Here is an 11,558-nt window from a genome sequence, read left to right as displayed (position 1 = left end):
CTGCTGCCGCTCCTCCACCAGAGCCAGCCTCTCTTTCTTTACTGGTTTCATGTCGTGGTTTATTTCCTCTGCCAAAGTCTTTTAAAGGGAAAGTGTCTGACATCGTATAATATCACAGCTGTGTTTCATAAGCGCACCGTGTTGAGGAGAAGCAGTGAAGTGAGGGAGCGGTAGGACACTGCTGGTGGTGAAGAGACGCTCATACGGCAGGTGATGCTCTGCAATAGTCCAATGTGCTGCGAGTACAGTGAAGCTGCTGCGACCAAACAGGGAAGTGTTGTGTCGTGTCATTGTGTGTGTGTGTGTGTGTGTGTGTGTGTGTGTGTGTGTTGACATCGGAGTGGCTCAAGATGCTGTCCAATGCAAACCTGTTGTAAATACTACACGTGTGTATTTTAACCCTCAGACTGTTGATCTGGTTCTTGTCTTTTTATTCTCCAGAAGAAGTGTTTGGATATCTTTGTAACTCTCTCTCGTCTTTAGAAGCACTGAGAGGGAAAAGACCACAAAATACATCCAATAAAACAACCTCTTGATGAACTAACCCGCTTCCTGCTTCCTGCTTCATTTCTGTTTCCTGCCTCATCTCCTGTGCGTAACATCCTCCCAACACAGCAGCGGCTGATGCTAATTGACGAGCTAAGAAGTGTCCTCTGATGTTGGGAGAATGCTATTTCTTATCTGGTCTTTTGGGCTATAACAAACCTCCGGGTAGCACTGGGCTTATTCAAAGCAACCACATGCTTACAGATATAAAGGAGGCGTCTGAGGATGACTTCATGTGTTCATAGGTCTCAAGTCTCCTGCACAGTGCCTTGAATAGTTCAGTGTCTCCAGGGTGTAAAACATGTCTAGTCTCACTAGAACTGTTCCTCCATGCTAGAATGTGTGATCGCTCACTTTAACTTCAGGCCAACAAACTCACTGTAACATGCCATTGCTTCTGTTGCCACAGGGGCCTCGAGCAGCAGGAGAGTTAAACCCAAGGAAGCTCGGGAGAGAGTGAGTGACGCGTCTGGCCGTCTAAGAGAAGCTGGGCTTCTGTCACACTGTGAACATGTTACGTCTGGATGCTGTTGGGTTGGGCAATGAAGCGAGGACACACACACACACACACACACACACACACCTTCTGAGGAGGGCATTGAGTCTGGCGACAGCTCTGATGCAGAGATCCCAGACATCTAGAAACATGTAGTTCATTCCAACAATAACATGTTCAATACATACATGTTATAGGCTAGAATGGGTAAGTATGGTACACTTCATTTTATGAAATGCTAATTAGTATATTAAGCCCATGCATTCAGGTATGATTTGGGAGTGACTTACACATACAGGGTGAAGGACAGGATGCTCAACACTTTACCTGCAGGTTCCTGAATTTCTGCTTTGCAAATGAACCAAGATGCACATTTAGAAGTTATCTGTTATGCACTTTCATCAAGCACAGCGAAGGTTTTTAGTAAGAAAAAAGCATTGACTCATAAACCAACGATGCTGAGAAGAAAGTCATTGGTAGTCCCTGAAGGAAAGGTGTCTTCTGCAGCACCAACATGCTTTGGGCCGTTCCCTCTTTCCTGCTGAGGCTTGCGTCTGTCTGTCTTGGTGGATTGGGAAATGGAGGTTGCAGTGTTTGCTGACGTATTGTCATGTCATAAAGGCTCAGTCTCCTCTGCGGTGGGACGACCTCTGACCTCCGTGTCCCGTTGCAGGTCACGACTCCTGTGTTGATGTCTTTCGCGAGTTTTCTCTCCTCGCGTCTCTCAAGCCCGAGAAGTTGAGGAGGAGGAGCGAACAGTTCAGCCACTGCAAGAAGCCCATAACCACTGAGCAGTACCACTGAGCAGTACCAGTTCCACTGAGCAGTACCAGTTCCACTGACCAGTACCAGTACCACTGAGCAGTACCAGTTCCACTGACCAGTACCACTGACCAGTACCACTGAGCAGTACCAGTACCACTGACCAGTACCACTGAACAGTACCACTGAGCAGTACCAGTTCCACTGAGCACCACAAGAGGAGCCATGAGGCGACATGCTGCTGCTGCGTTTGATATTCTATGACTTGTCATCATTCTCAGTCGATCTTCTAAATATGTGACGCTAGCTAAAGATGACATAACTTGTTAAAGTTTAAACAGGTCGCTGTTAGAAGATCTCTGCACAAAGACTTCCATGATGTTTTTAAAGGGGCAATGCAATAATTTAGTATTGCACTTCCATGAAGTTGGGGGAATCCCAGGATATACATTTAGAAAGAATATTTCAAAACGGAAGACTTTTAGTCTTAATATGGGTCAAGCCCCAGAACACTGGATCATATTTGTCATACTAATAATAAATTGTACTCTCTATGATGAGTAAACTGAACTGAACATCAGTGAAGCGCCGCTTTGATGTTTTGTATAATTTGATTTTGTAAACTGTAAATCTCTGATGAAATGTTTTTGAAACTGTTTTGAAACTGGTGGCAGAAATAAATACATAAACAGTAAACGGCCTAAAGGTGAACGTTGTTGTGCGTTTCATTGTTTTCTTCGGCTCAGTGAGAGAAACAAGAAGCAGAACCTCAAGCTGCAGGAAGCAGGCGACAGATGATTAATAAGATAAGATCCTTATTAGTGGGGACATTTACAATGGAGACACATGCAACGTCTACAAAAATGATATCCCAGGCGTCACAGTAGGCCATTAATAAATATGATTGTACTTTCTGTTGTATGCATAATATTCCAGATCAGCTACACAAATGAAAAAGGAAACCGGGGAACTTGCGAGTCCGTAACAGCAGTTAAGCTGAGAAGTATTTCTTTTATTTCAGACTCGTTAATCCATATAACAACAAACAGGACAACAACAATATATAAAATACAATACACTACAATACAAGGACACAGGAATCATCATTAGTTAAAAAGTCGCTGGTGGTTAAAAACATACAGACACTTGTTCCAATGCTTCCAGAGACAAGAACAACACCTTGTATCACTCTGCGTTGGCTTGGTCAAGGCTTTTATAATTACATTTAAATTTGTACATGAAATTCCTCAAAACAGCATGAAGAGTGGGAACATTATGAGTCACAAACATGTGACTTGCACTTGCCATCTGGGAAGTTTTAGCAAGATTCTAAAAGCATCATTAAATGCCATCTTTGTAATGTGTGCTCTGCTGTACCTGCACCACAGGTGTGCTGCATAGAGGGGAGTACAGGAGGCTCTAAAGAGAGCAGTTTTAACATCTTTAACACATACAGTATAATACAATGCACATGAGCTCATTATCAATAGCATACATTAGAGAATGCTGTTTGTTTTAAAATGTTGCCACCCAGAGAAAAACTGCTGACTGGAGGAAATGCTGCAGGTGGCTCGAAGTTAACAGTCAACACAGTACACTGTAGTGCAGGTGAACACTACTCTTGAGTGACTGTTGCAGTATAACACAACAGTGACCATCATCAGTGACGGACCACAATGGAGACATACAATAAATGGCATAAGCACTCAACATGGACTTCATGGATTTTGTACACTTTAAAAGCGGACAGGTGCTGTGGTTTACCCCAAGTGTGTCGATCTGAGGCACTGACAGACTGAGCTGTGTTTATTGTGGCGACATTTGAAAACAAACAGCATTCTCTAATGTATGCTATTGATAATGAGCTCTTGTGCATTGTATTATACTGCATGTGTTAAAGATTAAAAAATATGTGGTGGCTGAAATGGGTTTTTCACTCGCATTTAATAAAGTATATTTGAATATCTTTCTTACAAAATTTGACTTTTATTTGTTCATCCTTTTATTCCTGTCTTGGAGTAGCATTTTCATTAAGCCGTGAAAGTGTCACACGGGTTTTTCTTCTTTTTCCAATCAGCTCATTGATCCTGACATGAACAAATTGATCAATATATTGATTCGCCCCATAGGCAAAACGTTGCAGAATATAACCACTCTGAAGATGGTGTACAAAAAGGTATTACTTTTAAAACTAGAGGCTTTTACATACAAAGTTACTTTTGCTTAGCATAATATATGATGGTATGTTTGCACAGTCAAGGCCATCACATTGATGAAGATACATAAAAATAAAATAAATAAACTGATACTCTAATCAAGTCAATACACAGTATTAATGCTGCAGACTTGTTCATACCCACTCTTCTCCCTCCAAAACAGAGAACAAGGAAACCAAAATATCAGTTAACGGTTTTATTTAAAACAGAGAAGTAGGTAGACACAGAAAGTAAAATGTAACTCTTGCACTGTCCCTCACACCTATTCCTATTAATTATTGGACCTGGTGCGCGTCTGAGGCCGTGACGTTGCCGCCGGCACTGGGGAGGCTGTCGGAGGCCGTGACGTTGCCGCCGGCACTGGGGAGGCTGTCGGAGGCCGTGGCGTTGCCGCCGGCACTGGGGAGGCTGTCGGAGGCCGTGACGTTGCCGCCGGCACTGGGGAGGCTGTCGGAGGCCGTGGCGTTGCCGCTGTCGGAGAGCGTGGCGTTGCCGCTGTCGGAGAGCGTGGCGTTGCCGCTGTCGGAGAGCGTGGCGTTGCCGCCGGCCTTCGGGAGGCTGTCGGAGAGCGTGGCGTTGCCGCCGGCCTTCGGGAGGCTGTCGGAGAGCGTGGCGTTGCCGCCGGCCTTCGGGAGGCTGTCGGAGAGCGTGGCGTTGCCGCTGTCGGAGAGCGTGGCGTTGCCGCCGGCCTTCACGTTGCCGCCGGCCTTCGGGAGGCTGTCGGAGAGCGTGGCGTTGCCGCTGTCGGAGAGCGTGGCGTTGCCGCTGTCGGAGAGCGTGGCGTTGCCGCTGTCGGAGAGCGTGGCGTTGCCGCCGGCCTTCACGTTGCCGCCGGCCTTCACGTTGCCGCCGGCCTTCGGGAGGCTGTCGGAGAGCGTGGCGTTGCCACCGGCCTTCACGCTGCCGCCGGCACTGGGGAGGCTGTCGTAGAGTGTGGCGTTGCCGCCGGCCTTCGGGAGGCTGTCGGAGGCCGTGGCGTTGCCGCTGTCGGAGAGCGTGGCGTTGCCGCCGGCCTTCACGTTGCCGCCGGCACTCGGGAGGCTGTCGGAGAGCGTGGCGTTGCCGCTGTCGGAGAGCGTGGCGTTGCCGCCGGCCTTCACGTTGCCGCCGGCACTCGGGAGGCTGTCGGAGGCCGTGGCGTTGCCGCTGTCGGAGAGCGTGGCGTTGCCGCTGTCGGAGAGCGTGGCGTTGCCGCCGGCACTCGGGAGGCTGTCGGAGAGCGTGGCGTTGCCGCTGTCGGAGAGCGTGGCGTTGCCGCTGTCGGAGAGCGTGGCGTTGCCGCCGGCTTTCACGTTGCCGCCGGCACTCGGGAGGCTGTCGGAGAGGGTTGCGTTGCCGCCGGCCTTCACGTTGCCGCCGGCACTCGTCAGGCTGTCGGAGAGCGTGGCGTTGCCGCTGTCGGAGAGCGTGGCGTTGCCGCTGTCGGAGAGCGTGGCGTTGCCGCCGGCACTGGGGAGGCTGTCGGAGAGCGTGGCGTTGCCGCTGTCGGAGAGCGTGGCGTTGCCGCTGTCGGAGAGCGTGGCGTTGCCGCTGTCGGAGGGCGTGGCGTTGCCGCTGCCGGAGGGCGTGGCGTTGCCGCTGCCGGAGGGCGTGGCGTTGCCGCTGCCGGAGGGCGTGGCGTTGCCGCTGTCGGAGAGCGTGGCGTTGCCACCGGCCTTCACGTTGCCGCCGGCACTCGGGAGGCTGTCGGAGAGGGTTGCGTTGCCGCCGGCCTTCACGTTGCCGCCGGCACTGGGGAGGCTGTCGGAGAGCGTGGCGTTGCCGCTGTCGGAGAGCGTGGCGTTGCCGCCGGCCTTCACGTTGCCGCCGGCACTCGGGAGGCTGTCGGAGAGGGTTGCGTTGCCGCCGGCCTTCACGTTGCCGCCAGCACTGGGGAGGCTGTCGGAGAGCGTGGCGTTGACGTTGTCGTAGAGCGTGGCGTTGCCGCCGGCCTTCACGTTGCCGCCGGCCTTCACGTTGCCGCCGGCACTCGTCAGGCTGTCGGAGAGCGTGGCGTTGCCGCTGTCGGAGAGCGTGGCGTTGCCGCTGTCGGAGAGCGTGGCGTTGCCGCTGTCGGAGAGCGTGGCGTTGCCGCTGTCGGAGAGCGTGGCGTTGCCGCTGTCGGAGAGCGTGGCGTTGCCGCCGACCTTCACGTTGCCGCCGGCACTGGGGAGGCTGTCGGAGAGCGTGGCGTTGCCGCTGTCGGAGAGCGTGGCGTTGCCGCTGTCGGAGAGCGTGGCGTTGCCGCTGTCGGAGAGCGTGGCGTTGCCGCTGTCGGAGAGCGTGGCGTTGCCGCCGACCTTCACGTTGCCGCCGGCACTGGGGAGGCTGTCGGAGAGCGTGGCGTTGCCGCTGTCGGAGAGCGTGGCGTTGCCACCGGCCTTCACGTTGCCGCCGGCACTCGGGAGGCTGTCGGAGAGGGTTGCGTTGCCGCCGGCCTTCACGTTGCCGCCGGCACTGGGGAGGCTGTCGGAGAGCGTGGCGTTGCCGCCGGCCTTCACGTTGCCGCCGGCACTCGTCAGGCTGTCGGAGAGCGTGGCGTTGCCGCCGTCGGAGAGCGTGGCGTTGCCGCTGTCGGAGAGCGTGGCGTTGCCGCCGGCCTTCACGTTGCCGCCGGCACTGGGAACTTTCAGGTTGACACTTGATGCATCAACTTCCACTTCATTCGTTTCCAGTTGCACTGAAATGAAGACATTACTGATCAATTAAAAAGCGGAGAAAGTGAGTGATTTTCATCTGTAGACTTTGACAGGGCGGTGAGAATCGTTTTAAATGGCTTAAAAGCAAAAACTGCATAAATTGCTTTGACTTTAGCCTCAAAGACTTAATGTCCCGTTTTGGATGCACTAAGAGTTAAAATAAAAGTAGTTTGACTACAACACAACATATGATTTTGAAAGCCAAGTACCAAAAGCCAGACAAGGAATTATTGAACATTTAATTAATCACATTATGACGTTAAGAACCTGAGCCGTACACAAACTTGTATTTTTCCAGTAGGGTTCAAAAGAAACAGCTCACCTTCTCTATAAGCTTGCAGCAACATGGACTCATGTGATTGGAGAAGTGTAAGGGCCTTCTTTATGGAGATCTCATTGGGAGACAGCTCTATAGTAGAAAATACATTTAGTGTTGGGAACAAGCTCAGGAAACATTTACACTGATATTCTTACCTCTCATTCTCCTCAGCAGCACATTGCTTCCTTCATTTGTGCCACCAGCAGGCAAACAAGAGCCTATGGACAGAGCGGTTGCATTCAATCAATTTGTTCCTCTGTTTGATGGCACATGAGACAAACTTGATGCAGCTAAATAAGCAATACAAGAATTAAGTAATTAGCCTCCCTAACACTCCCTGTTCTCCACTACAAGCTTCAAACATAAGGAAGATAAATACCTTTGGTCAGCAAGACGGTCAGCGCACAAACAAGCAAGGCCCAAAAAGCTGCCATGGCTTCAGTCACCAACAGAAAATGTTGCCTGAGCCACATGGCAGGTTAATAACCCCATGGAGCAGGTGTCACAGCTGTTGCTCATCAGCTCTAATTGGCTCTCTCTTCAGAGAGTTGTGTGTTGAGATTCATTCCTTCCTGTGACAAATGTTATACAATCTACCCAATCATAAAACTCTGAGAATGTTGTGTTTTTGAATTGTATCACTTAAAGCTCCATAAATGGGGAAAATAGAAGACGAATTTAACGATAATCTCCTCTTCAGACAGCTAGGAGCAATAAAGGTTGTATTTGGGAGGATAACTACAAAAGATAAATAACTTCCAACCCAACACACACTGACGATTTTGTACAAGAAGACAAAGTCTGGCCAAAACAATTTATTTAAGCAATAAGGTACTGGAGGCAGTACTGTATCGTCAATAATGTACTGTTCAAGGGTGTTGTTAGGCTCGACGCACGGCTTGAAATGACAACTAACGGTCGCGCAATTTAAATCTACCTGTTTTTTTAAGTGATATGGAATGTTCTAAATGTAAACAGGCTGTACAGTACTTTACGGCTGAATAAACTACACCCCGTGACTCACTCTCAACCAATCAGAATGCTTGATTTGATCTACCCGTATTATAATCTGATTTAAAGAACTTCCAATCTTGCACTTTTACTCTACAACATGTATTCAGCTGAAATAGTTAGCACAAAGCTATTCTGTGATTCATGTTAAGTCACCAACCGCTTTGGGGCTTTCTTTCTGTTTGTGCTGAAATGAAGAATTGAAGCTGCAGTTCTTTAAAGTCAGTAAGCACAGTGACACCAGGGCCCTATTTCTCGTACCTGGTTACTGAGTTAGCGGCTAATTGTCAGGATAAGATGACGTAGGTCTGGCGTTCTCGGTTTCTCGAAGCAAGCTTAGATTAATCACCATAGCAACACATCCAAACATTTAAACCTGCTCCCGGGCAGGCTTACTGAACTTCACTGGATAAGCTGGACACTCCCACCGGACAAAAAAGGCAGCAAAGTTGATTTCACCCTTTTAGACCTGTAATGATGAACGTCCGCCTAGTCTTTTTTGTCTTATTTATCAATAAATATGTCAAATGTCCTTTTGGCAAAATTATTTTGCTCCTTTTTTCAGGAGAAATGTAACTTTCAAAATCTGGCAAGTATTTGTCATGTTATAAAAAGTGTTAAAATAGTGTGGCCAAACTAAAAAGTAAAGAAACGTATTTGAATTGTCATATTTCTATTCTAAACGATTGAAAAGGAACATGACCAAAGCTTTTGAGATTACGGAAATGAAATGTAACCTATTTTACATCTTCTCAAACTGTTTTGTTTGCATAGAGCATTCAGTGTCCATGTTATAGGCTTTTGTGTGTGACCATGTCCAGGCGTTTCAGATTTGTTCATCTCCCTGAAGCAGTTGCTGTCCAGCCGAAGACAGAACCCATTATTGCACTACTCGCACATCCAGGCAGCCTTTACACTGTTGTCCTCCCCAGAATGGCCTTCTGTCTGTCCTTTTCCCACTGTCCTTTGTGTTTGTGGGAGCAGGAAAGTGGCAGATTATTATTATTATTTACAAAGAAAACACCACTCAAAAGGCCAGTGAAAGGCAGTGAAAAACCCAGTCAAAGTCTCTGCCCTGCTCTCTGCTGCCGTTTTTTAAATTTACCATTACCGTAATGGACCGCAAAGTGCTGCATGGCTACGCTTCTTTGAGTTCAGAATCCGTTGGAATTACGTCGATGGCGTAAATATTCGAGGAGTTACGGTCATTTTGCATCAGTCTGCAGTTTTGCATCATATTTGCATGTTACTTCTTGTCGCCGGCGACAGGGTCCGTACTAGAAGGGAAGCAACATTGTGTGAGGAGGAAAATCTATTTTTTCTTTTACTTGTTACTTCTATGTACTTTTTCAGGACAAACTGGCAATCCGAATATGTTCGCTACAGGATGCCCTTTAAACTTATGAATAAAAATATCCAGTGAGCGGCAGTTGTGTGGACGAAAATGCCTTGATGTCAGAGGAGAGTGGGCAGAGTGGTTGGTGATGATCAAATAACCACTCGTTACAACCAAGGTATGCAGAATACCATCTCTGAACATACAAAACATGGAACCTTGAAGACTGGCTACAGCAGCAGAAGACCACACCGGGGGCCACTCCCGTCAGCTTTGCCTGGTCAGACGAGTCAATTTCAGCTGCAACATCCAGATGGTAGGGTCAGAATGTGGCATAATTAACGTATGGATCCATCCTGTCTTGTATCAATGGTTGTTTTCTTGGCACACTTTGGGCCCCTTAGGAACAATTGTGCATCGTTTAAACACCATGGCCTTCCTGAGAATTGTTGCTGACCATGTCCATCCCTTTATGAACACAGTGTACCCATCTTCTGATGGCTGCTTCCAGCAGGATAATGCACCATGTTACGAAACTAAATTCTCAAACTGGTTTCTTGGAAATCACAATAAGTTTACTTGACTCAACAGCCTCCAGATCTCTAGAGGACTTTTGGGATGTGGCGGAACAGGAGATTTGCATCATGGATGTGCAGCAACTGCGTGATGCCATCGTGTCAATATGGATGAAAATATCTGGGTGATGTTCAACCTTGTTGAATCTATGCTACGAAGAACGAAGGCAGTTCTGAAGGAAAAAGAGGGTCCAACCCGGTACACCTTTAACAGATCCATTTCAGAACTATCATGCAGTATAAAGTTAGCCGGACAAACATGAAAATGGTTGCGTTTTTCACTACATCGGGCATCTTAAATGCAAGGATTTGTCGATTTGTGCCTGTACTTTACTTTGTCAATTATGCTGCATTTAAGTCAATATTAACGATATTTCAACTTATAGCTGGAACGCAGTTTCAGTTAAGTAGAAGATGATACTGTAATCAAGTCAACACACAGTATTCATGCTGCAGACTTGTTCATACCCACTCTTCTCCCTCCCAAAACAGAGAACAAGGAAACCAAAATATCAGTTAACGGTTTTATTTAAAACAGAGAAGTAGGTAGACACAGAAAGTAAAATGTAACTCTTGCACTGTCCCTCACACCTATTCCTATTAATTATTGGACCTGGTGCGCGTCTGAGGCCGTGACGTTGTCGCCGGCACTCGGGAGGCTGTCGGAGAGCGTGGCGTTGCCGCTGTCGGAGAGCGTGGCGTTGCCGCCGGCCTTCACGTTGCCGCCGGCACTGGGGAGGCTGTCGTAGAGTGTGGCGTTGCCGCCGGCCTTCGGGAGGCTGTCGGAGGCCGTGGCGTTGCCGCTGTCGGAGAGCGTGGCGCTGCCGCCGGCCTTCACGTTGCCGCCGGCACTCGGGAGGCTGTCGGAGAGCGTGGCGTTGCCGCTGTCGGAGAGCGTGGCGTTGCCGCCGGCCTTCACGTTGCCGCCGGCCTTCGGGAGGCTGTCGGAGAGCGTGGCGTTGCCGCTGTCGGAGAGTGTGGCGTTGCCGCCGGCCTTCACCTTGCCGCCGGCCTTCACGTTGCCGCCGGCACTCGGGAGGCTGTCGGAGAGTGTGGCGTTGCCGCTGTCGGAGAGCGTGGCGTTGCCGCTGTCGGAGAGCGTGGCGTTGCCGCCGGCCTTCGGGAGGCTGTCGGAGAGCGTGGCGTTGCCGCTGTCGGAGAGCGTGGCGTTGCCGCCGGCCTTCACGTTGCCGCCGGCACTCGGGAGGCTGTCGGAGAGCGTGGCGTTGCCGCTGTCGGAGAGCGTGGCGTTGCCGCTGTCGGAGAGCGTGGCGTTGCCGCCGGCACTGGGGAGGCTGTCGAAGAGCGTGGCGTTGCCGCCGGCCTTCACGTTGCCGCCGGCACTCGGGAGGCTGTCGGAGAGCGTGGCGTTGCCGCTGTCGGAGAGCGTGGCGTTGCCGCCGGCCTTCACGTTGCCGCCGGCACTGGGGAGGCTGTCGTAGAGTGTGGCGTTGCCGCCGGCCTTCGGGAGGCTGTCGGAGAGCGTGGCGTTGCCGCTGTCGGAGAGCGTGGCGTTGCCGCCGGCCTTCACGTTGCCGCCGGCACTCGGGAGGCTGTCGGAGAGCGTGGCGTTGCCGCCGTCGGAGAGCGTGGCGTTGCCGCCGTCGGAGAGCGTGGCG

The 11,558-nt window shown here is 50.2% G+C and overlaps 1 protein-coding gene across 1 annotated transcript in view; it reads left to right on the top strand.

Moving 5' to 3' along the window:
- LOC306736841 (arf-GAP with coiled-coil, ANK repeat and PH domain-containing protein 3-like) overlaps window positions 1-2,499 on the top strand; it is a gene marked incomplete at its 5' end in the record, with an annotated part of 55,629 nt that extends 53,130 nt beyond the window's left edge. The window contains 2 exons of the mRNA XM_079218523.1: window positions 956-1,002; window positions 1,716-2,499. Of these exons, the coding sequence (XP_079074649.1) occupies window positions 956-1,002; window positions 1,716-1,784 (116 nt within the window). The 3' untranslated portion in view covers window positions 1,785-2,499. The remainder of the gene's footprint in view (window positions 1-955; window positions 1,003-1,715) is intronic.
- Between the last annotated feature and the right edge of the window lie 9,059 nt (window positions 2,500-11,558).

The sequence above is a fragment of the Taurulus bubalis genome, assembly GCF_910589615.1.
Source record: "Taurulus bubalis genome assembly, chromosome: 5".
NCBI classification, from domain to species: domain Eukaryota; kingdom Metazoa; phylum Chordata; class Actinopteri; order Perciformes; family Cottidae; genus Taurulus; species Taurulus bubalis.
Note: the sequence above shows the minus strand (reverse complement) of the source record. Positions and strands in the feature narration are given on the sequence as shown.